The following is a 26,991-nucleotide window of genomic DNA, read 5'->3' as shown; positions in this document are numbered from 1 at the left end:
GAAGGCTGTAGTGGGCCTTAAGGAGAAAATGTGTTAGATCAGCTTCATGTAGGCACAAGTTATAGTGCTGTTGGTCGTGAGCTCAGTGTTAAAATGAATCAATAGTATATATTAAATAAGGTGTCTTTACTGATGGGCTGCTGAAAATGTCGTGCCCAGAGGCTCATGGGAACTTAATCCTATATTTCCCCACGAGCAATGATTCATTATTTAAGATAGCATTTGCAGGGATTTTAGAAGACAAAACTACCCAAAATAATGGGAATGAGCTGTAATTAAATATCCCTGGAAGGGCATTCAGCTGAGGCAAAATAGGCTTCTTCTCTCTTTAAAAGAGTCTCTGAAAAGGGTTTAAAAGTATGAGCAGGACCAGGACTGCAGCAAGGCAAGCAGGGCCCGTGAGCACTTGCAGGGCCCTAAGAGTGACTGCTTATTTAAATTCTGCACCCTAGGCATTTTACTTACCTCACCCCAGTTCCCTCCCTGAGGATGAGAGGCAGGGTTTGTCAGAAGTCAGAAATGGAAAGGTTTCCTCTCCCTTAACTCTTACTTGCCCCAGCTCTGTGATCACCTCTGAGAAGCTCCCCACTGACCTCAGTCTTTTCGTGAGTCTTCTGTCCTTTCTAGGTGCTGCTACTGCATCATGCCTGATGCTCCAGAGGCAATTATTTCATTATATCCTGTCTCCTCGCTAGAAGGCAAGCTCTTTGAAGGTAAGAGTTGTATTCTACTGATCTGCAAATGCTAAAGGCCTAGCATATTTGCCACCCCAACAGACACCAACTAAACTCATGTGAAATTAAAAGCTCCCCCCCCCCCTTTTTTTTAATTCACACAATCCACTGTGGCTAATTCTTTACTGCACGTTCAAGATGTAACTGATTACACAGGACCTCCTTCCTTAGCACAAACTGAAATTTCATTAAAAACAGCTTCTCAAGTGGTTCCTATCTCAGCAACTGAAAACATATTAGGTCTTTTGGAATATGTGGGATATCAGGAAAATGTTTAAAGTTCACAAGTCAGTTTCCATATGTAGCCTGAGAAAAAAGACACCGAGAATCTTGGCTACTTCACTGCCTGATTGTTTTACTAGCAAGCAGTCTATTGCCCTGAAGGTCAGGGCCCAAAGAAGGTAGGGAAGCAGGTATGGCACACCCAAACCTGTTGGTTTGCTTTAGCTTCCATACAGGGCGGCAGCTCCCAGTCAGATCTCCTGGCCTTCCTTGCCTGGCTCTCAGGTCAGTCAAGGTGGCATCAAGGATTATACTCGTTACCAAGACTTGACTGCCACTCTAGATGACCAAACCTAAGGTCATAAGAATCCAACAAACTTCAACCATAGTCTAAGACAGGGAGCCTCAGCGACCATAAGAAGACTCATGTTCCTTGTAGGAATGAACAGTGCTGTTACACAGCAACTGGGCTGAGTCTCCTAGATATTCACACGTAACTGAGGACTCTGTCTTGCTTGGCCTTCTTTATAGCACTTCCTAAAAGAAGTCACAGTCGAGTCTGGAATTGTTGTACTGTCAGATCTGTGAACTCTGTCTGGCAAAATTTCAGTCTTGGTGACGATATGGCATGACCATGCTGTCTAGGGGAATCTTATGATTCTTAAACAAAGAATCTTATGATTCTTAAACAAATTAATAATAAATATTTGGGTAAGAAAAATTATATTAGAACAGTAACTTTGGCTGGATGGGTAGCGGGAGAGGAGCCTGCACTACTGACGTATTTCAACATTGGGGAAGAAAGGGATCATTTGCTGATTTTTCAAACAATAGCTTCTCCCTGTTTTATCTCCCTCATCACCACCACCCCTTTCTCATTGTCACAGATAATAAGATGACACAGAGGAAGAGCTCATTCAGAGAAGGTAAAATGAAGTAATCGTGAATACTCAAAGGAGACTCACTGGTAAATATAACAGCTCATCATCTGGGGATCTCCGTTTTTTGATGGATGTCATCTGGATGCCGTGTGTGTTCTGACGAAAAGCTAGTGGAGGGAAAATGCAAGTTTCATCCTGGGAACATTTCTGAAGCACTAATACATTCATTAAACAGACAGTAGCCTCCGCAAGACCTGTGAGATTTGAGTTGCCAGTCCTAAACCTCCATTTACTTGGTGATAATCGCGTTTGCATTAAGGGCACACCTAACAATCATGAGGTGGGGGAGGGGAGTGAGCAGAAGGAAGACTTAGGGGAGCTGGCTTAAGTCATGTGCAGGAATCCCTGTGTCTTGCTGGCCTGCGACTGCGAACAGCTGTTAAGGAAAGGAAAGATAAATTGGTTTGGTGTTTCATGTTTCAGATCATTTGTCTTCCAAGGAGGGAAATGTGTGTTGTGGAAGTTGTCTTGGCCATGCATTCAGCTTGTGTGTTCAGCCCGCTCGTGGTAGTGCATACATCATGGAACTTCAGACCTGCAGTCTCATTTCCGGGGCTGTTTTCCCTTTGGGAAAGTGAGTGAATGCAGCTCATAAATCCCTAAGGTTTCCAAAATTAGCAACTACACCATATATCCAGGATATAGAGCTGATCCTATTACCGAAGCTAAGATAATCTATTCTTACTAAAAGTTATTAATTTGTAGGTAACTGAGGTGCTCAGGGAAGCATATAGAAGCTATACCACCAGACAGACTCAAGAGCAAAATTAGGGTGGGGATATAACTTTCTTCATATGTGTATGTATACAAAGTAAAGGCATGTATATGTGTGTGTGTGTATGTATATATATATACATATATCTACATATATATGTATACATATATCTGTGTGTGTGTGTGTATATATACACACACACACACACACACACACACACACATATATATATATATATATATATACACTTTTTTGAGGAATAATTAGGGAGAGGAGTCTAACAAGAAGGGCAAATAATACTATAAAAAGTATATATGTAAGATATATGTCAAACATACATATATACTTTTTTGAGAAATAATCAGGGAGAGAAGGAGCCTAACAAAAGGGCAAATAATGCCATATATATGGCATTATAATACCATTATAATAAAAGTATAATAAATACTTTTTTGAGAAATAATCAGGGAAAGAAGGACCCTAACAGGAAGGAAAATCATACTGAACACTTATAAGTTGATGATGAGTAGCTGTTATAACACAATACAATTTATATATCTTCAGAATACTAATCCAAATAAGATTAAAATGTTTTTTTCATGATATAAGTCATAGGGTGGTGCATTTTAAAATACTTGCTGTAGTGATAACAGGCTGACATGGGGCACCTCCTAGAATCAACTTTGCAATCAGATGGGCATGCGGATCAGTGGTTTTCACACTTTGTTCCCTGGAGGTCTGGGCCCCTCTGGGGCTGTACCGCATGGGCAAGGGATGGTTGTGAGCAGAGCATGGAGCCACAGACGATCCCCTACTCCCGTCCCCTTCAAATAGAGTCACTCTGCTTTAATCTATATGCATTTTAGGTTTTTTGAAATATTTAATTAAAGCAAAAAAAAAAAAAGCTTTTAATGCTTAACAAAAGAAGTTTGAAAACAGCAGACCTAAATCGTTAGCCTTACTGTAAATGAGGTAACTGAGGCCCCAAGGCCCCAAGAACTGTCAAAATTCAATGCAACCCAGATCTTCAGAGTCCCCAGACTGTGCTTTGTGAAATATATTCTTAAATCCCACTATTCCCAGGAGTTCATTAGGTAGGTAGATGCTATTTTCAGCCCTGATGCTCAATTACAGAGAAGTCAACTGACATCAGTAGCTGACACCCAGAGTTTCTGATTCAAGAAGGCTGGGAACTAAGAATTTGCATTTCTACTCAGTTTCAAGATAATGCTGATGCTACTGGTCTGGGAGTCATAGTTTTAGGACTGCTGGACTAAGAAATCCTCACAATGTGGATTTGCTTTTGTAAAGCTGTGGTGCACAGCTGGCGTCCATTTCAGCACCTCCATTAATGGGACAGCAGTTTGCACTGGCTGTGGGGCCTCAAGTCATACTTGCCCCTAAAGCCTTGAGGTCTTATTATGCACCTTCCCAAATGTCCTAGTCCCCACATCTGGAGAAAATTTAGCCCTACCCCATTTGGCTACTACAGCTACTTACGGCGCTTCGTACCGTCACCGTTCTTTGCGCTGTCCGAGACTTGCTGCTTCCTGATGCTGTCTTCATCCGCCTTCCTGTCTCTCCCTGGGCAAGCACAGATCCTGGCCTCAAAGCAGCGTCGGCCCAGGACTTGCCCACTAGGAATAAGAGAAGAGGGAGAGAAAGGGCGAAATTGAAAAGACCCTTAAAAGCCCTGGAATTCTCTCATTTCCATTTCTGATGCTGGCCATCACCCACCCACCATGACCACCAGTTCACTCATCGCTGCTCCGAGAATGGACCCAGAAGCGCTTGGCAGAACACAAAAATGCTTGCATGCCACAAACAACATTAGTAAATATGATTCCATTTGTTCCGCAAGAACCCCCAAGCCATTAACTGAACAGTTGGATTTAACTACAGATTTTGAAGGGCAGTTGAGTTGAGCTTATGGATGTCTCTGGATAAAACCCCCTTAGGCAGCCCAGACTTACTCAAAGAGGTTGTTAACTGCCTTGGGAGCCACATGAAAACAAACACTGTCTAATCAGAAACTACTGTAGTCAAATGTCAAGAATTCAGGTATAAAGTGACTTGCATGCCTTCCTGGTTCTTTTCTCCCCTCTACTTTAACGCACCCTGTTCTGTCTCCACCTTCTTAGATCTTTTATGTCAGTGTTTGCAGCCAGGATTTAAAGCACAAAGGACAAAATCAAGGTTAGCTCTTTGCTATACATGGGAAGTTAATGACAGAGCAAACACAATTTCACTTTGCCCTCTGCTCACGGTGTTTTACAGAATGACAATTCCGCATATGCCACTTACTCTCTGGTTTCCAGAGTAACAATGATTAAAATTGGACGGCGGTTCATCCCTCCAACACAACTGCTGTTACACATGAAATTGTACAGGACTGTTGTGAATTCAGTGCCAACCTGAACACAGGAGGAAAAAGAATCTGGGTTAACACTGGTTTGAACTGATGTTCGTTCTTTCTTCCATCACAGTTCTTCTATGTAACCAACTCACTTCTCATGAGGTGATATGCTTTCCTTTAGGGAGACAAACTCTAAAACCCATTGTAGATTCCTCTTTGCCTTGCCTCTTGGGAAACTTAAAGCTAATGTTTGCAACATTGGACACTACATTAGGTGAAATGGGCTTTCAAAATATTAATTTTTGATCCTATTCATTTGTAAGCTAATCCCTATCACCCAATTCAAATGGGGGGGGGGGAGGAGATGAAAAAATTACCCATAACAACAGCAACACCCCAGGGATATTTCCCCTATGTGAATAAAACAGTGCAACACAGATTTAAATGTAGACTTCCATAAATAACACTGTGGAGCTGAAAAGGCCCTCAGGATTAAAAATCACCTAGTCCTAAGTGGTCATTTATGGGTGAGTCAACTGAAGTTTAGAGAGGGAAAGTCATAGGCTAAAGGTCCACAGAGAAAGCCAGCAAACCAAAAGACTCTGGTTTCACTGCTCCAGTGTTCTTCCCACAGAACCAGTCTGGGAACAGGGGCACAGAGCAATGTTACCAAGTTAACTTAGTGCAAATTAAAAGAGTTCTTAAGGAGACAGACAGTTTATAATAAAGCGGAAGAGGGGAAGTACAAAAACTTTTGTATTTGATGACAAAGACTAAGGCAGAAATAGATGCTCAAAACACACTAATGTTCTCCTAAGTCAGCCCAGCGCTTATCTTTTTACCTGGGGTGGTTCATAAGGTACCAACACACTCTGTCTTCCTGTGATGGGGTCTTCTACATACTGGGCATGGCTGTTCCCTTCTACTCGAATCAAATGACTAGGAGGAGCAATCTGTCCTGCAGAACAGAGAAAGACAAAATAGTTAGTTCTTTGCCTTCAAAATTTAAAACAATGAAGCTGCATGGACAAAATATTGGTGGCTAAAGAAATAGTTTGTTTAATACAGAAAATACACATCCTTGGAAAAAGGAACAGATCTCATTGCCAGATATCTAATAAATGAAGGTGTACCTTTGTAGCAATAGAGATGGCTGGAATGCTCATCTATATTTAAGGAATAGTTCTTTGTTTCTGGTGCTTAAGGTAAATAATTCAAGCTTTCACAGTACTCCATGACTATGTCTCTGCCCTGATCCATAGAGGGGATTCTGTTAACTTCCATGGGAAATGGAAGGAAAAGGATTAATTTAAAAATACAACTCAGCTTGAGAGAAGATGCTTCCCTCAAATTGACTAGCAAAAACATTCAATAGGCATTTCACTGCCTATTCTTTTCTCTGCTACAAAGTATCCATATCTACACCTGCTTATTTTTAAGATCTACACCCATTGTCGGACTTGAACTCATGATCCTGAGATCAACAGTTGCATACTCTACTGATTGAGCCGGCCAGGTACCTGGTTTTACACTTGCTTTGGTCATAAAGATAAATTCATTGGCTTTGTGGTGCTGAAAGAGCTCCAGGTAGGAGAATAAGAAAAAGGAAGTATGCTTTTAAAAGAGTATAGGCCAGGGGTGCTTAGGTGGCTCAGTCAGTTAAGCAGCCGTGTTTTGATTTTGGCTCAAGTCATAATCTTACAGTTTGTCAGATCATGCCCTGCATCAGGCTGACAGTGTGGAGCCTGCTTGGGATTCTCTCTCTCCCTCTCTCTCTGCTCCTCCCCCATTCATGTTCGTTCTCTCCACACCCCCAATCCCTCTTAAAAGAAGTAAATAAAACTTTTAAAAAAATAAAATAAAAATGAGCATAGGCCAGATTTCACAAAATTGGGATACCTGACAGAGCTCCAAAGGAAAGAAGCTGATCTGAGAATTGGGAGCCATAAGGGTGTTGTTAACATTTGGATACATATTACCATTCTATACAATTTTATACTCAATAAAAGTCAAACATTAAGTGTGAAAATGCTCTCTGAAGAATCACCTATTTGGCAAAAACTAAAAATAGCTATCATGTCAAACAATGAGAAAGCGAAAGAAAACAAAATATAGTTGTATCATCTTGATGGATCAAGGACAGTTATAGAAACCTATAATGGAGTCTACATATAAGGAATACTCTTTAAGGCATACTGTTAAGTGAAAAACAAGATAGAGAGGTATTGAGGGGAGCCTGGGTGGCTCAGTCTGTTAAGCCTCTGACTCTTGATTATGGCTCAGGTCATGATCTTATGGTTTGTGAGATCTAACCCTGCTTGGGATTCTCTCTATCTCTCTCTCTCTCTCTCTCTCTCTCTCTCTCTCTCTCTATCTCTCTCTCTGCCTCTCCCCCACTGGCATACATGCACATGCTCTCTCTCTCTCTCAAAATAAATACTCCTTTTTTTAAAAGAAAGGTATTGAAAATGAGGCCATGTAGACAAGGACTAGAAGTTAATTTGTAAAAAGTAGTTGTGTTAAGGTGGGAGGGTTTTAACTTTCTCTTTTGAAATTTCTACCCACTCTTTTTCTTCCTCCATTAATTTTTCTTCACTATCTATTCCTACATCCATACTAGCTACCTACCAATATTTCTATTTTTAACATATTTTCTATCTAAAGTGTCCTAACTTGCAAGCCTCTGCACCCAGATCACTCTTTGGTGAATATTTATGTGTTCTCTTGTCCTTCCTTTCCACTTTCCTCTGCTCCTTACCTAGCGTCCTTTCATAGAACCTTAGAATATTCAATGTAAGAGAACCCATGGAAATAGTGACCTCCTTTGTAAAGCCCTTGTTGGATATGAGGCTCAGAACTTGGGGCCTGACATTTCTATGGACACAAAGCTTAAAGGAGACCCCAAGATACCTGTTCCCTGATCCATAGTCCTTTACTTTGCTGTCCCCCCTCCCAGCTTATGTCCTAGATCTTCTATTTACTCCTTTTATCCATTATTCATCTTCATTCCTTTTTCATCTCTCCCACTTTCCTCTTCTGTTTTTTCTTGTTTCTCACCTTTGGTGCTTCCTCCACTTACCCTTCCTGCTCAGAATTGATATAATCTTAATAATCACTCTAGGAAAGGCACTAAAGCTGAGGGTTGCCATTGCCTGGGCTGGACAAATCGGAAGTCAGGTTGTCCCTTCTACATCCTCTCATTCAAAAAAAGGATAAAAGAGAAAAAGGAGGGAAGCAGTAGGGACTGGAGAGGCAAGTCCAGGTCATCTAGTAATCACCAATATGAAATTAAGCTGTCCAATCATTATGGAAGCCACAAGTTTATCATTTTTCTCAAACAGCCCATTAGACATAAAGGTAGGCTGACCTGCCATCGGATTGCACAGATTGGAACCCAGTCGATGGGTTCCAAAGAAAAATCTCCACAGGATCTCTATATTCAAAGAGCTTAGCTAAACAGCCACCAATCCTAATTCTTACCCTCATTGAATTCACGGCTCAGTTCGTGGTTGGGGCACCGTTTCACCACCTCGGTGACATGTTCAGCCTTCTTGTAGACAGGCATGGCACGGATGACAGCGCCCTGTGGTGGTGGGGTCATCACCTTGATCTGGATGGGACATGTCTTTGCAATTTGGCAGTAGAGTTTCTTCAGTTCAGTGGAATACTGCTTAGAGATGGGCCAATGGTGGCAGGAAGGAAAGAACCAACAGGAGATACCATTACTTTCCAAATCAGAATATGGACAACATGTTCACTTTGTACAGATGTATGTTCACAGTTGGCTACTACATACACGACAGCGAGCAATCTTATTAGAAGAAGTTATATTCATCAATCAAATTAATCATTTTTCCTACTTTAAATACAATCCCATGGCAAAAGAAGAGTTTGCATTTATCAAAACATATTTATGCCATTATTTCCTGTTATCTTTAGGATAAAGAAATTGAGTCTCAGAGGGGTTTAAATAATTCATACCACAAACACCTTTATGGAGTTCCAGAAACTAAATGGAAAAAACAGTGTTTTCATGTACTGAGTAATATTTCAGAGATTGTAATTTACCCTGCCCTTACAAGACTCTAGAGAGACTCAGAGGAAATAGGATTTATGGAAAAATTAAGATGGAATGGAATATCTGGCAGAGAGTAAAGAGATCTTACCCAAGGTCAACCAACTAGAAAATTACAAAGCAAAAGTTCTCCCAAACTACTGTACTTATGTTCTCCTGTCATAGCCTGAGACCATGAGAAAGCTGACAGGGGCCATTTGGTTCTATACTCTCATGAAAAAGGACAGGCCTGTTGTAATGCCACAAATCATGGTGGCAAAAGCCATCAAGATACAGAACTCTTCACTCATAAGTGACTGTAATGTTTCCTGCCCATAATTCCTTCTGCAGGGAAAGGAAATTCAGTAGTTGGTTGGTTGGCTGGCTGGTTGTAGAACTGGCAAAATAGGGAAAAAGCATGAGACTTAGAAACAAATAGAAGAAAAAAAGCCCTATCCTGTGCTTCTTCCTCTCCCCGTCTCTGAACCAATGTAGAAAGTCTCCATTCCAATCCCTACATTCTATGAAATCTTAGTGTCCCGATCCTCTGTGTCAATTCCCCATCATGGTATTTCCTTCTCATTCTGCTGCTAACGTGAAACCACCCAGGCACCAGAATTGCCAGCCAAGAGTGGGGCACCTAGTAACACCCAAACAAAGGTAAACACACACACACACACACACACACACACACACACACACACACACACACTCAGTTTGCAATGACATTCTTCCAGGGGAAAGACACTGGGGACCAGGAGCCAGAATGGCAAAAAGATTTATTACTAATATGTTTCAACCCAACTCTGACAAAAGGCAAATGTCCTACTAAAATGTACATTTAAAATAACCATTTTATCTCTTTCCTTTTGAAATATTTTATTTAAAGAATCCTTCTTTTCATCCCAAGCCTTTTAGTATATGAAATTTTCAGTTAAAAATTTCCTAATGCTAGAAATGTGTTGCACAATCAGCTCTCCATGCCCACAGGTCAAGGATTAAACACAGCAAAAGGGTTTTATATAGCCTGAAGAAATAGGGAGCATGCCAAAAATTGACCACAAAAATAAAATTCTACTTGGGACACACTGAATGGAATCTAGAAGAATATTTTTGTGCTAGTGTTTTTTAACCAATGACTTTACAAAACAAAGGCACTGCCTTGGGATGTGTTAAGAACTCACTTTTACTGAGAACTCTCAGAAAAGAAGCATAGCTGTTTGTGTGTTTTAGTTAGGAGATATATAATCTAACCATGGGTTTCATAAGGTTCACCTTAGGAAAAATGACTGAAAAATAAGTTTGTCACCTGAAGGCATATAAGATACCTACCCAAGTATGTAAAGACTGCAAAAAAAAGAAGGATAAGTGTTCAGAATAGGACAGTTAAAAAACATATATCATTTCAATAACTGATATACTAAAATGTGAAAGTACTAAAAACAAATGTAGGCATCATCATGTATTAATCCTCGCTCGTTCTCAGGGATGGGGGAAGGGAATCTAATTTCTGAGTCTGAATAACGATAAATAATCATAGCTTTACCATTTCCTGAGTTCTGTTGTCAGAAATGCAATCCTCACACAACCCTATGAGGAAGGTATTACAGGTATACAATCTCTTATCTGAAACCCTTGGGGTCAGATGTTTTAGAGTCCAGAACCGTTTTGATTTTAGAAAGGGAGTAGAGTTCCTATAGCATATATTATAAACACCTCCAGCAGCATTTAGGTCAGCGCCCCATAATCAAACCTTAGCATTACTTCGGAATTCATGAACATTCACACCAACTGGGAAATAAGCATAAGGCCTCAGAGTTCAGGCTAGATTTCACCACCAAATGAATCTGCCACAAACTCCACGAAACTAAAACCGAACCAAACCAACTTTGGGTTTTGGGAGCTCTTGGGATTTCAGAATCGCAGATAACAGATAATGAAACAGCATTATTACCCCCATTTTATAGATAAGAAAATTGAGGCATGGAGAGGACTAGCCTGAGGTCACCAAGGAGAGCTGGTTAGCAACCAGTGTAGAAGAGTCCTGGTCCCGGCCTTTTAACAACGGTTCCTTGTCTCTATTTCTCTTGGCTCAGCAGTGCTAATTCGTGTACTTTTACATTTTTCTATTTCCCAACAGCATGACTATTTTCTGAACCAACTTAAAAGGCATACAATCTTCTCTAACATTAAAATGGGCTCAACAGCAGTTGACTCACCATCAACCATTCCTCTTTATTTCTCAGTGCAATAATGTTTGCTCACTGAACTGCAGAGAGAGGGAGCAAGCGATAGAGCTGGAAAAGTCCTGGATGAGGAGGAGGTCGTCCTTGGAGGCTATACTACCAGCTAGCTGGTAGCTGTGTGTTAGCACTCTTGTTACAGCTCAGGGGAATTCACGTAGGAGGCCCTGATCTTCCACATGGTTTATTAAGGCCCTTTTGTGTTCTGACCCCATCTCTCTCTCCGCCCCTCCCCGTACCCTCCTAATACATTCACCTCCCACGTGTTCTACTCATGCAGACATCTTAATGCCTCAAACACATTACACTCATCACCCACAATTCAATCATGCCACTCGGTCTAGAACAACTCAAGTTCTTCCTCTGTTCTCCACACCAAGCGAGGACAATTTAGTCCTAGCCCTCTGCTAGGACTGCATCTAGTACTATAGACCACATTTTCCAGCTTTAATGATGCAGGTTTCATATTGACTAAATCCAAATCTAAATCTAAATATCAGACCAGGGCCAAGATCCCTTTGATTACTGCTTCTGGTTAAACTACTAGGCCTGCTGTTCAGTAACTAGAGGGGCTGAAGCTGAAGAGGCCTGGCACGCTTGGTTCTTTACAAAGCCAAGCTTCTGCTACTCTGTTTCTTTTACTGGCAAATCCAACCTGTGATGATGTTTAATATTTTTCCAGCACTAAATTCGGGCTCCCTGGCCTATAGTGTATTCATAATTCTTTACACTTGCCCATTTCCCTCATCTTCTACCAAATAGCCCACTGTCACCAATTTCCCAGGCTTCTGCATGACCACAAAAAATGGGAATCTGATCTATGCCAATATTCTAGAATACACTGGTAACTTAAGTTGGCACAGGGTGGAAACTGAAACACATCTGGTTTCTCTTTATGTCTCTCTCTTTCTCCCTGGGACTTCTAAAATCTACCTTTAAACCACTCCCAACACTGACTTGACATTCTTGAATTCTAAGGTCTAATTTCTTCTTTTGGGTCTGTATTCTTTGTTGTAATCAGCTTTGAGGTATAACTTACTACAAAATATACCAATTTTAAGTATACAAGTTGATGACTTTTGACAAATGCACACAGTTGTGTAACCATCACCGCCAACACCCTATTCATCAAGATTATCTTTTGCCCTTTTGCAGTTAATTCTCTCCCTGATCTCTTCCTAAGCAACCATATACCCACTTTCTCTCACTGCACTTTGCCAGAATTTTATAGAAATGGAATGATACAGTATATAATCTTAGATGCCTGGCTTCTTTTCACTTAGCATAATGCTCATCCACGTGTTTGCCTGCATCAGCATTTCATATTTAATGAAATTCCATTATTTGTCAATTCATCATTTATTTCCAGTTTGTATTTACTATGAATACAACTCTTACGAACATTCATACACAAATCTTAGTGAGGACACATGTTCTCATTTTTCTGGATAGGGACCTGGAAGTATGATTGTTCAGTACGTGTATGCTTAACTTTATAAGAAACTGCCAAACTGTTTTACAAAGAGACTCTGTCACTTTACATTGCCACCAGCAATGTATGAAGGTGTCACATCCTCATCAGCACTTGTTATTGTCCATGTTAATGCCATTCTAGCAGGTATATATGGTTCTTATTGTGTTTTAAATTAGCATTTCCCCGATGATTACTGATGTTGAGTGTCTTTTCATATACTTACTTCATGCACTTCATTTATATTTTTACATAATAAAAAAATTAAATACAAATATTTTATATAAATAAATTAAAGTATAAAATTGAAAATATAAATAGATTTATATTCATTTTATACTATTTCATATACTTATTTACTATTCTTTTTAAAGTGTTCAAATCTTTCATACTTCTTGAATTTTAACTTTTTTTAAGTTTACTTATTTACTTTGAGAGAGAGAAAGAGTGCAAGTGGGGAAGGGGTAGAGAGAGAAGTAGAAAGAGAATCCCAAGCAGGCTCCATGCTGTGCAGAGCCTGATGCGGGGCTTGATCTCACAAACTGAGATTATGACTTGGCCTGAAATCAAGAGTTGACGCTTAACCAACTTAGCCATCCGGCATCCCTTAAATTTTAATTTTATAATTGGGTTGCTTGTATTCTTAATTTGAGTTGAAAAAGTTCTTCATATATTCCAGATACAAGTCCTTTATCAGATATGTTTTTAAAATATGTTTTCCCCCAGTCTGTAGCTTGTCTTTTTTTTTTTTTTTTTAATTTTTACCAATTTTCTGTGCTTTTCCAAAACAGTTAATTTTGAGGAATCATCAATATTTTGCCTTTAAGGCTCATTTCCTTTCTGTCCTAAGAAATCTTGGCCTAGCCTGATGTTCAGAAGGATTTTGTATGTTTGCGTGTAGAAGATTTATAGTTTTAGCTGTTGCATGTAGTTCTATATCTATGTTCAGTCAATTCTCCTCTTCCTTTTCATCTTCTTTTTAACAACTATCTATTTGTTCCAGAAACATTCTGGGACTCTGTTCAATAGCCTTGGCATCTTTTTTGAAAATTAATTGGCCAAATGCATTCACGTTTTTATCTGGACACTGCTCTTTTCTATTGATCTATGTGTCTTCATACATCAGTGCACACTGTTTGGATTACTCCAACTTTATAGAAAGTCTTGAAATTAGGTAAATGGCAACCTCCAATTTTGTTCTTTTTCAAGATTGTTTTGGCTATTTCAGGTCTTCTGAATTTCCATTTAAAATTTACAAGCAAGTTGTCGATTATCACAAAATACCTGGTAAAATTTTGGATGAAATTGTTTCTAATATATAGGTCATCTTGAAAAGAAGTGATATATTCACAATATTATGTATTTTAATCTATGAATGTGGTATATATATCCAAATAGGAACCTTTAATTTCTCCCAGGAATGTTTCATAATTTTCAGTATGTAAATCTTGCACATATTTTGTTAGACTGCTCCTTTGGTATTTTTTTAATTGTTTACATGCTACTTCAAAATTTTTAATTTCTAATTTTATTTCTTCAGTATATAAAAACATAATTGATCTTTGTATATTGACTGTGTATCCTGTGACCTTGCTAAACTTATTAGTTCTAGTAATTTTTTATAGCTATCTTATGATTTTCTTTTTTTTTTTTTTAATTTTTTTTTCAACGTTTATTTATTTTTGGGACAGAGAGAGACATAGCATGAACGGGGGAGGGGCAGAGAGAGAGGGAGACACAGAATCGGAAACAGGCTCCAAGCTCTGAGCCATCAGCCCAGAGCCTGACGCGGGGCTCGAACTCACGGACCGCGAGATCGTGACCTGGCTGAAGTCGGACGCTTAACCGACTGCGCCACCCAGGCGCCCCTATCTTATGATTTTCTACATAGATGATTATATTAACTGTGACTAAAGACAGTTTTACTCCTTTCCAATATGCATGACTTTTAATTTTTATTCTTGCCCAACTGCAAGAATTGAACTATGGTCCAATTTGTTATTGTTTTATTTTTATTTTTTAAATTGATATCTTAGACCATTGATTTTAGACTTGTTTCCCTAATATAAGCATTTAATTCTGCAAAGGTACATCTAAAGCATCCCTTTGGCTATATCTACAACATTTTGATATATTCTTAATATGGAGGAATATATAAGCATTTCTTTGGGAGGTTGGATTATCCAATATAATTTGACATCCAATTATAATTTCTTTTGGAGTCTTCATATTCAATATAATAAAGGACCATACTTACATTCTTGAGAAAGATAATTCTTCCTCTAAGACTTCTGTTTATTTAGTGGGTTCCGTCTCTGGCTCTAACCTATTTCCCCTTTGCACGATTTTCTTATCATTCCAAATGGATTTTTTTCATTGCTGTTCTATGGTCATTTTTTTCTGTAGCTAGGTTTTTTCGACTATAGGTATCAAAGGAAGAACCCAATTGAGCCTATATCTGAAAAGAGAATCTCCTATATCTAAGAACTTCGTTGGTGATGCATGTCCATTGCATTGAATCTCCAGCAGCTCTTTGGGTAGATATCAAACATTCCAGCCTTTATGTTTAAAGGTATAACCTATCTCTTCCCACAATGCTGTCACTATTAGAAGCAGTTATGAAGGATTAAAGACTTATAAATTTCTCAACTTCTTTTTCCATAAATGTGTCTGTTTTTTTTAATAATTATAACATATGCACACAGAAATTCTGAAAAACAGAAATATATGACATATTTCCCCCACCCAGAGATGCACACCATTACCATTTTAGACTTTTTCCTATTCATATAAACACATACATATACACAAACACTCTCTCACAAACACACACACCCTTATACAAACTGGAACACACCATAAAAAATTTTGGTATCTTGTCTTATTTAACATATTGTGAGTGTGTCTAATTTAAAAATATAATGTGAAAGGGCTGTAATTATAGTATTAAAAAGAGACATACCATGATTTATTTAATCATGCCTTTCTTATAGAATATGAATTATATTATAATTTAAAAATATTAAAAATAATGCTCTTGTGCACATTTTAAAAAATTACGTTTATTTATTTATTTTTGAGAGAGTCAGAGACAGTGTGAGTGAGGGAGAGAGGGAGTGAGAGAATCCCAAGCAGGCTCCGCACTGTCAGTGCAGAGCCTGATGCAGGGCTTGAACTCAGGAAACCAAGAGTCAGATGCTTAACTGACTGAGCCACCTGGGTGCCCCATGCTGTGCACATTTTAATTCACAAATCCTTTGCAAATAAATTAGTTTCAGTTGGATCCCTTAAAACCAGATAGTTGAGTCAATGCACATGTTAGTATTGTAGGGAAGTCCAAGGTCAATTTGAATTTTCTTCCTTTAAGTAAGCTGCTTATTTTTCCCTAGATCGTTACAGGATTTGTTTCCTTCTTTATTTTTATTTTCTTTTAAGTGAGAATATTTCTAATTTTTTTTTGGAAATTATTTGGGAATTGGTGAGCTCTTTCAACTTACATACTTTAACTCAATATAATTTACTTTTCTTGTTTTACTTATATTTTTGCTTTTTCTACTCATTAATTTTCAGAAACATGCAAGTCTTACTTTGGACCCACATTGTCTATCTTTCATACATTTTATATACTCAAACATGAATTGTTAGCATCTTTTCCTTTTGTCTGCATTCAGGGAAAGCTTGTCAAAGTCATGTACATAACATGTGTAGGGTTTTCTAGAGTTAGTTCTGTTCTGCCCTACTACAATTAGTTGTAAGTCTTCTATTGCACTTAAATGTTGTTCTTTATCTTGCTTAATCTCCCTTTTTACCTTATACAGTCATCTTTCCATCACAGCCTGCTGTTCTAGGTATGTTATTTTCTTCACCAATTTATAGTGCTTATGTTTTATTGCTTTGTACTGAAGCAATCTTCTAATTTTTTTTTTTCTGGTTGCTAGGATGTTTTTGCTTCCTTTGGTTCATTAAATTGCTGTTCCCTTATATTTAGAGTTCTTTTACTTCTTCCTCCCCCCTCCTCCTCCCTCTCCCCTTCCTTCTCCCCCTTGTTGTTGTTGTTGTTTTGATATAGGTATGTAATCACTTTTATAGTTTTCTGTGAATATAATAAGATATAACTAGGGCTAGTATTTGCATCCCTCATGTCTCTTTGACAATTGAAAATTTGACAAATGTCAATTTTCAATTTGATTCTATAAGCCCTTTAAAAAATAAAAATTGCTACACTATTATAAATAGCATGAGTGTCCAATTTAGTTGGGCTTTTTCCTGTAATTCATAATATTTTAGTGGAAAGTTAAGATTCTATATAAGAATTTGCTTATCAGCTGCCACTGTAAACTAGGCATGAGATCTATATATTAACACCATTCAATAATTACCAAACAAACGTTTACTAAGCACATACTACCTATGGTCAGATACTCTGTTCTATACAAGGAACATAGAGAAATAAGATTCAAAACCCCATAATGCAGGAACTTATATATCCTTGCTGCGTAGGGCAGTTTTTGAAACATAAACTGAAAGAAAAACTTAGTCTTACCTCAAATTGGTCATGGTTTAGAGGTAGAATGAAACAATCCACTGAGCATAGCAGAGGTATACAGAATGTATTATGGGATTACAGAGGATAGAGCAATAACATATTTGTTAATAAATTTGCTATTTATTTAGTATTATATTCAAGACTCTGTTTTAGTTCTGGAAATTCAGCAGTTAAAAAAAAGCAAAGTCCATGCTCTAAAGGTGTCACTGCTCTAGAATAAACAAATAAATACTATGTCAGATGGTAATAGGTGCTATAAAGAAAATAAAGTCAGGGTAAAATTAAAGGATATAGTCAAGAACCAGGAGCTGGGTAGTGTGGTGTGAGGGGGATATTATTTCATCAGGGAAGAATTCTTTGATATATTGATATGTAAAGAAAGATCTGAAGGAAATACACTGGATTGAGCCATGCATACACCTAGGGAAATAATATTTCAATTACTGGAGCTAGCACATGCTAAGGTCCTGAGGAGAGTATGTCTGTCAAGGAGACCAGTAAGCAAAGGCTACAGTGGTAAGGGACAAGATCTGAAGCAGACAGAATATGGGGCCCAGACCACATAAGGCCTTACAGGCCAGGGAAAGACTTCAACTTAGTGTGAGCTAGGAAGTCATTGGAGAGGTCTGAGAAAGTGACATGATATGATTTCCACTTGAAAACCAAGTATTTTGGCTGTTATGTGAAAACCAGACTTTATAGATGGAACAGAGAGATCAGTAAAGAAGCTACTGCAAATAATTCAAGTAAAAAATCCCAGTGGCTTAGACCAGCAGTAGAGTTGGTGAGAAGCAGTTGGTTTCTGGATATATTTTAACCAGATTTACTGGCAGATTGGTTGGAGATAAGAGAGAAAGAGAAAAGTAAATGTATTATACTGGAGAAGAAAGATTTCACAGTGGTAGTGATATTTAAGTGAGGCCTTAAAAGGCAAGTTATTCACCAACTATATGGTATACCCAAGGATGCCAGAATGGAAGAGCCAAGAGACAGAGAGCAGGCTTTCCACAGAGAGGGAATATCATGGATATAAGCAGAGAGATGTTAACTATGGCTAAACTATAGGAGGGGGAGAGGCAGGAGGCAGAGGGGCACAACAGAAAGCAATGAGGCTAAGCCAGGAAGGCAGTTGCCAGATTCTGAGGAGCCCTGGATGTCAGAAGAAACAGCTAGACTCTACCAGCAGGCAAAGAAGAGTCACTAAGGATTGCATACCAAGGGACGAATCTATCAGGTCAATGTATTAAGTAAAGCAAAGCCAGTAGGAGTGAGACTGGAATAAAGTAAGAGGAAGGGGACCTGTCAGGAGGTGTTCAGGCAAGAAAGGAGGAGGGCCCAAACTAGGGTGATAGAAATGACTAAACAGGTGGAGAGACGGAGGACATAGGACTCACTAAAACTCAGTCTTCTAGTTTTCATCATGAAAGCACCAAAACAGACTGAGAATTGTTTTTCATTGGAACAAAAGATGCTTGCAAAAATAAGACCAGTTATTTGCTTATTACCTTTTCTAAAAAAAAAAAAAAAAAAAAAAAAAAAATGAACGAGAGTTAGTTTAGGGCTCCCAACAGTCAGTAGTAAAATAAGACTTGGCTTAGTCAATGGACTCTTCAACAAATAGAGAAAACAAAAGATAGTTAGCTTTAATTCTGGACCAAGAAAATAAAATAACATGAGGTAACACTGGAATTCATAGGCCAACTTTGTTGTGAAAGAAGTAAGGGCTTAGTTATCCAAGCCAAGAGCATTAGGGAAGGACTCTTACTCAACCCCATCAATTGTAAGCAATAGTCACTGAGCTAGGGGTCAAGAGTCAAGATTTAAAAATTCTGCCTCCTCTACTCATTCCCTGGGTCTTTATGCAATCACTTAACTTCTCACCAACATAAAATTAAAATATATACATATAAACTTCTATAGCTCTTAGGGTGGAGGGGTAAAATCATGGATGGATAGGAGAAGCCTTAGTCAACTGCAAAGACCAACATAAAAGCTGTGAATTATGATTATTACTGAAGCCTCATATTTCTAAGATCTTCCACATAAAGTGTTTAATGTAGCTTAAGTAACTTGGGGAGCATTGTGAAAACATTATTTCAACCTGGTGAGGGAGTGGTTGTCAGATAATAAAAATCTGCTTAAGTTTGAATATTAATCATTTACAATGAAATCAGACAATTCTTATTTACCTGGTAGTGATCACTAAGTTCTAGACCATGTCAAGCTACTGGGTTCATTTGTTTAAGAAAATGAATGGATTTGGTTTATCTGCTTCCATACATTTTTATATACACATGTATAGATTCATAAGTAAGTACAATATAATTTTATGTGTCCTTAAAATTTACTTAAGCTACACTGATCAACATTTAATCTCAGCAATCTCTTTTCATTTCTCTTGTTTTCAATATTTATCTGTGTTCTTACATGTGGACATACTCATTCACTTTAATAAAAGGAAGAAGAGAGGGTAATGAGATAGAATGGAGGGAGACCTTCTGGCTTCATCTGTAATATTTTATTTAGAAACAATATTTGAGGGGTGCCTGGTTGGCTCAGTCAGTTAAGCATCTGACTTCAGCTCGGGTCATGATCTCACGTTCTGTGAGTTTGAGCCCCGTGTCAGGCTCTGTGTTGACAGCTTACAGCCTGGAACCTGCTTCAGATTCTGTGTCTCCCTCTCTATGCAACCCCCCCCCCCCCACCACTCACACCTCTCTCTCTTACTCTCAAAAGTAAATAAACATTAATTTTTAAAAAAAACAATATTTGAAGCAATATTAATTTTGGTAGATACTCAGGTATCTAAACTTATTTGCTATTTTTGTAGGTTTGAAATATTTCCTAATAAAAATTTTAATAAATAAATTTAATATGGGCAGTACCTGTAAGTCTGTTGCAGACTTATAATTTTAGAATATGGAGAATATAGAAATAAGATATTAGAACCCAGAAGAAACATTATAGCATGTCTTGTCCAAACTTTATTCCCCCATTAATTTTCAGATATAAAACTTAGTGAAGTTGGTTCATTAATTTAACAAATATTTATTGAACACCTGCTTCATGACAGGCTCTCTCCTGAATTCCAGGGAACTAGCAGTATACCTTGGGCTAATGGAGTTGGCTTAGAGGAAGCAATGACATTAAACAAATTATTTCTAAAAATGTGATATATGTTCTAAAGAAAAAGCAGAGGGACACAAGGCAAAATGTGAAGTTCTATTTAGTTTGGAGGGTCAGGAGAGCATCCCTGAAGAAATGATTTCGAAAGGTTGCACTAAACCTAGGCAATGTAGGAATGAACTCAGATTTCCTTACTTCGGAAAAACTAATACTTTTACAACTTCATTACACCCTGATGACCGAGTTTCCATATAAAACCAAACTGACATTGTAAGCCAAGGATTTGGTTTTCCGTTTCTATTATCAAATCACTTGTTTCAAGGCAGTTTTAGTTTATGATACCATGGCTAAGCTTTTCTTACAAAGTTAGATCAGCTTAGAGATGATTTGGTTCAGCCACTCCAGTTCCAGAGGAAAGATCCAAGCCCCAGAGAGGAGAGGAGACTTGCTCAAACACACTCAGCAACAAGGACCATCTTGACACACAGGCCAATGTCCCAACTCATGCACCATGCGGTCTTAACACTAGCAGTATGGGGCCCAAGTGGAACTGGTGTATTTCATACCAGAGTGAATTTACATAAACATTCAATATGATTAGAAAAACAAGTATAAAGCTCAGAGTTCATCTAAAAAATAAAATTTGATCACCATTTCCTGCAAGATTACAAGGATATTCCATACTGCTATTTGTTTCAATATCACATGCTTTTTAGTTTAGTAAATAAGTCTGACTAGGAATTGTGATTTTCTTCCTAAAAGGTAAGTACATTTTCAGAATGGGATCTTGAATGTAAGAATAACAGGAAATGCCCACCAATTGTTTTAAGAACCAATTTTACCCCGTCTGGTCTTAGATTTGATAAGTCAGCAGTGGATTGTATTAATCTTTTTATATACGGTATTTAGGTAAAATACCACATGAACTTGTAGCTCTTAAAATTAGGCAAATCTTAATGTAAAATCAGAAAATAAAATATTGTGATAGAGAAAGAGAAAAAAAAAAAAAAAGGAAAAGAAAAAAGCATATGTGAAAGAATTTACTTCCAAAGATAAAGTAATTGATCTCTCGAAAAAAGTCATAGCCTTTGGCCACTCTGTCACTGAGAAATTTCAGGCAACTCACATGATCTCTCTGAACACTGAGCTAATAATCATCCATAGGGGAAAATCAGAGAACTTCATTAGATGATCTATGTTTCTTTTGTTTTGAATATTTTATGATCTGATGCAAATCTGTCAGAGAATTCAGTTTCCAGGTTCACACTGGCAAGGTAGCTCTTTTTTTTTTAATTGTTTTTTCAACGTTTATTTATTTTTGGGACAGAGAGAGACAGAGCATGAACGGGGGAGGAGCAGAGAGAGAGGGAGACACAGAATCGGAAACAGGCTCCAGGCTCTGAGCCATCAGCCCAGAGCCTGATGCGGGGCTCGAACTCACGGACCGCGAGGTCGTGACCTGGCTGAAGTCGGACGCTTAACCGACTGCGCCACCCAGGCGCCTCAAGGTACCTCTTTAAAAAGAATCTGGAAAACAGAGTGTTGATAATCTTTCTGATCAGAAGTACATAAAAATAGTAGGAATCAATGTGTGTACTGATATAAATGTATGCATATCCAATAGTGTGTTTATTCCTAAGGATTGCTAGCCTATGAGTAAGAACAAAGAGCCACATTTTTTGTTGGGCCTCAACAAAATTTCCTCTTCCACAATCTTGAGCATCCACATGAACAAAGTATTTCTACAGTGTCATGGGACAGAGGTGCCTCAAAACTGACAAATGAACTAACCTCTTTCTTGCTATACAATATCCCTGACAAAATGGAAAAGCAAGCTTTGCCTGAGTTTTGTTTCACTTTGTGAAGGAGGGGTGAAGGTTTGGCATACTGAGGAGTGAACTCCACAAAGCCAAATATCATGTTCAAATAAAATAACTCCAGGGGATTTTGGAAAACAAGAGTAAATTCAGCTCCTCTACTAATAATATGTTGCAAAGAGAAGTGGGGAGAAAAGCATTCCAGTAACTACGACCCCACCGTCACCACCTGCCTCAGTAGACATACTATATTACATGCCCTTGGCTGCCAGACTGGTAATTTGGTATCACAATGCATAGAGATGCCAGCTAATATCAGCACACACCTGCATAATTTTTCAACAGCTCGCTTTCCTAAAGGTGCAACACAGACCCTCCCTCCCCACGCCATCAAAAAGCAAAACAAAACACTTACTCTTTCAACCTCTCCCAGAAGAAATACCATACTGTATGCAAATCCCAAATTGCAAGGCTAACGTCACCTACAAATGTCCAAGAATATGGAAGGAATAAACATCATTGGAATAGACAGACCAGTAACTACATCCCACTACTCCATCCATTCTCAAGGGAAGCAGCAGTATAATATAGTGTCAAAGCCATTCTGATGCTACAGTGCCAGCTTGCAGATAAATCCACATCTGGCAAGCCATCATGCTAAAAGAATATATCTTAAATTTTTTTTCTAATTTATTTTTTTAAGTTTTTATTTATTTTGAGAGACACAGAGAATGGAGGAGGGGCAGAGAGAATCCCAGGGAGAATCTGGATGTGGGGCTCAAACTCATGAAGCGTGAGATCATGACCTGAGTCATAACCAAGAGTCAGATGCTTAACTGACTGAGCCACCCAGGCACCCCTTTTTCTAATTTAGTACTATGTACACTATGACCTATTGGCCATTAGCCCACAGAATAGACCGTAGTATATAAACAAGATCCAACTGTGGTCCATGAACGCGGGGGCAAATTACCTACTGTGAGGATGGCCGGGTCTAAAAAGGAGAGTAAAATCTATGCCAAGGCTTAAATATACCAACAACTTTTCTTGGCTTCTGCATGAATCTGAGATGATTGCAGTAAAAGAAAATTAAAAATAATGAGATTTACGAATAATCTAAAAGACGATTACCATTCACCAGTAAGAAATGCTAAGGTGTGCTTCTAACTTATGGTTCTTATTTGCAGAGAGTTCAAAGAATACAAGAGGTGAAAGGTGGGGTCTTTACAACTTCAGATAACCTATAATATTTGACAAGAAAAAAAGGGCAAGTCCCAAAGCTGTCACAACACTATTCATCTAAATATGGTCATTATCAAGTGCAAAGCCAGTCTGAATTTAGTCAGAATTATCCTAAAATATTCAGTGATTTCAATTTTTTTCTTCTCTAAACTGTATTTTTGGAATGGCCAAGTCAAAAAGCCCCTTTTAAGAGGGTAAGAGAATGATAAAAGCAATAACTGAACTGGTGGAAAATAAAATCTTATAAAACAGATGGGATATTCAGAGAGGACAATATAAAGTTCTGGCAACTGACTTGGCAGAGGGAAAGACTACTAAGGAGGAGAAATGAGATGCTTGAGGGGCTCAGCTGTTTGAGTGTCTGACTCTTGATTTCAGCTCAGGTCATGATCTCATGATTTGTGAGATCAAGCCCCGCATCAGGCTCCAGGCTAACAGTATGGAGCCTGCTTGGGATTCTCTCTCCCCCTCTCTCTGCCCCTCCACCCAATGGCTCTCTCTCTCTCTCCAAATAAATAAACATTTTTTTAAAAGAAATGAGAAGGTTGAAAATAAAAATATAAGGGTCAAACATAATTTTCAATCAAGAAGCTGTGGAAAATTAACTATAACTATCTAATTTGCTAAAATGCAAAAACAGTCTTAGCTGGAAAGAGCCAGATACAGCTCCAGTATGATCTGCTTGCAATCGATTGAATAACCTGTTTCACATATAATTGTATGGGCTAATTATATACTATGTTCCAGGTCTGTCCTCTATAAATAAACTCACTTGAGAAATATTATAAATTTCACATTTAGGAAGAGAAGTTTTTTAAAAAAAATTAGTAATTAAAAGGTGGTCACTTTAAAGGTTTTAGTTAAGTAAATACATTCTGAACAAACATCAGGTTAATGTTCTGTCATGGCTATGATGGATGATGTATCAAAATACCAAAAGCAAAACTAGCAAGTGAATGCATGTATATAGTTTGGGGGCAGGTTCGGGTATTTTCTTGAGAAATCAGCTTTAAAAGGTTAGGTGAAAACCCAAAATATCATTCAAGAACCAATTGATTATCCTTGCTGTGACTACACCACAGTTTAATCACCTCATTTCTAAACTGCACATGTACAACCGAGTGGTAAAGATCACCCAAAGACTCACTGACAGGAAGGCAGGAGGGCAGGACTCTAGTTATGCACTTGCCCACTGACTTCCTGCATCATCTTAGGGAAATCACTTCTCCTAGTGGCCTTCAACTTCTTCATTCACAAGGAAGGCATCCCACTTAGGACCGCATCTACTTCAAAGGAAGGGGAAATCTGCAAAGTGAACTTGCAAACAGAGCCCAGGCCACCACCTCCTATTGAATCTATCATCATGATTGGGCAGGAAGAGATTCCAAAATTGGCCCCCTCGTCCTTTGGCAAGGCATTCAACTTCTCCTCCCTGTCTCCCTTCCTGCCACAGTCGTCTAGCTGTCAGACATGTACGAATTGTGTGCTTGATAGTTTAAAAAAAAAAAAAAAATCCTTCCTCCAAGCACTTTTCCCCGATGGCCCCAGCCAAAGGGCCGCCTGTTGCCACCTGTCAGTTGTGGGGATTAATTACCTGAGCCCAGGCTGGGAGCGGCACATTCTTCCCAGGGCCGCGCCCACAGATGTTGACATCAAGCAGGTGGGCTATCTGCTACCTGCTTACCTTGAAGACCAGCCCGGAGCCCACTGAGGCCTGGCAGGTGGAGGGGGGGCGGGGGCTGGGACATTCAGACTGCACCATAGAGCAACAAAACCGTGGTAGGGAGGGATGTGCCCAGATACCTCTCTGGGAAGCCCCAGGCAGCTCTGTGGCCAGCCCGGGGCACTGGCCTAGCTGGGAAACAGCTGCAGCCTCCCTTTCTGGAGGACAGCGTGTTGGCACAGACCTTGGGAAGGGGTGGGGGGTGGAGCCCGCCAGCCTGGTTCTAGATGCCTGAGGGTATGAATTTGGAAAGCCAGTTTAGAAAGATTTGACAGACCTGATTGGTAATTTTGCAACTCTGGTCAGGAGGGTAAAATGACCTTTCAGGTAGAGTCTCCTGTCAGGGCCACCCCTGCCAACCCTGCTTGACCAGTAATACCATCTGCAGTTACCTTCACAAGGCAGACACTGGAGAGCATCCGCCAGAGTGACTGGTATACAGCAGGTGCTCCATAAATGTTAGCTTACCTCCAATGTTTCCTCAAGTCACAACAACCCTGAGAACTCTCAAGGGGTGAGGTGACTCTCCTGTTCTACATGTGCAGAAACGGGGGCTCAAATGTTTAAAGCAACACTCCAATAAATGCCGGAGCTGAGCATGGAACTTCGGGCGATTTGTCTTCTTCTCAGTGCTGACGAAATGCCTGCGAAAAACCCTCATGACCACGTGTCCTGCATACTGCATGGCCCTCCGCAAAACAAACCTGGATACCCCCCAGCAATACGGGAAGATACAATTATCTGTGGACAAAAAATTCTTCCAGCAGGAACGCGGGTGAGCAGAAACCCTGGGGGACAGGGCACCCCATCAGACATACCTAGTTTAACTTTCCGGTGTCTAAATAAGAGAACAAACTCAGGGAAAAGGTCACACCAAGCGCCAGCAGTAGGGCAGGATCAGAACCTATGACTCCCAGCTTCCAACCCCATGATCTTTTCACTGTAAAGCATTCCTATCCACTTCTTTCATAAAAGGTGTTATCTGGGGGGCAGGTTGGTGGGCATATCAGGAGAGCTTCCTAGGGGCGCACACACACTTTGGACAAGAAACAGTCTATGCCACCTGTCGCTTCCCTTTCACTGCAGCAGGAGCGTGTCTGGCTAACAAGGCTACCTTCCAGGGCACAGCTCTGGGTTTTAGCCCTTATTTGCCCTTAAGGGAGAGAAAGCATCTTCTTTCCCCCTCGGGGTGACTCACTGTACCCGACACCCTGCAAAGCCCTGCAGGGGCTTCCTCTTATACCTGTTATTTCTCTCAAACTCAGGGTCCAAACCCAACGCCCCCACTTCTTCCTTAGCCCTTACGTTGGCATATGGAGAAGGCAGCCTCGGGTCAGAAAGGTGCCAGGCTTGTTCAGAGCTCAGGTCACTGTCCACCAAGAATGCTTCCCATCCCTGGTCCAGGGCAATGCTTCACGCTGTGGCCCTCAGACTGGCAGGAATCCATCCCAGGGCTATTCTTCTTCAACCCTTGGATGCTAGAGTTGAAGGTCATTGTCTATCCTTCCCCAGACTCTTGTGCTTTCCTTGAAAATGACTCCCAGGGTACACAGTTCTTAAACCTCTAGTCCCTGCTGAAGGCTGCATCTTTCCAGTGAACAGAAACACATTTAGGAACTTGTCACCGCCAGACACACTCACAGCCTTATATAATGGCGTGGGCACCCTTTGCAAGATAATAACAAACCTATTAGTTCCCTTTCGCTAGATTCATTGCTTGTTTTGAAGTGCCATCTGCAAATTAACCCTAAAAGTAAACTCTCTACTAAGTGTGGTAACTTGTTTGGAACTGAAGGATACT

At 39.4% G+C, this 26,991-nt stretch overlaps 1 protein-coding gene across 10 annotated transcripts in view; it reads right to left on the bottom strand.

Annotated features, from left to right (window-relative positions):
* TP63 (tumor protein p63) overlaps positions 1-26,991 on the bottom strand; it is a 231,914-nt gene that overhangs the window by 24,404 nt on the left and 180,519 nt on the right. For 8 of the 10 annotated variants that reach the window (XM_040481081.1, XM_040481089.1, XM_040481087.1 and 5 more), the window contains 5 exons: positions 8,449-8,635; positions 5,811-5,926; positions 4,917-5,026; positions 4,113-4,249; positions 1,922-2,004 (listed from right to left, as the gene is read on the bottom strand). In XM_040481081.1, coding sequence (XP_040337015.1) covers positions 1,922-2,004; positions 4,113-4,249; positions 4,917-5,026; positions 5,811-5,926; positions 8,449-8,635 — 633 coding nt within the window. The remainder of the gene's footprint in view (positions 1-1,921; positions 2,005-4,112; positions 4,250-4,916; positions 5,027-5,810; positions 5,927-8,448; positions 8,636-26,991) is intronic. The other 2 variants (XM_040481088.1, XM_040481080.1) reach the window with 1 other exon arrangement.

Source organism: Herpailurus yagouaroundi, unplaced genomic scaffold (assembly GCF_014898765.1).
Source record: "Herpailurus yagouaroundi ecotype Mexico unplaced genomic scaffold, PumYag 159, whole genome shotgun sequence".
NCBI lineage: Eukaryota > Metazoa > Chordata > Mammalia > Carnivora > Felidae > Herpailurus > Herpailurus yagouaroundi.
This window is presented reverse-complemented; position numbering and strand designations above follow the sequence as displayed.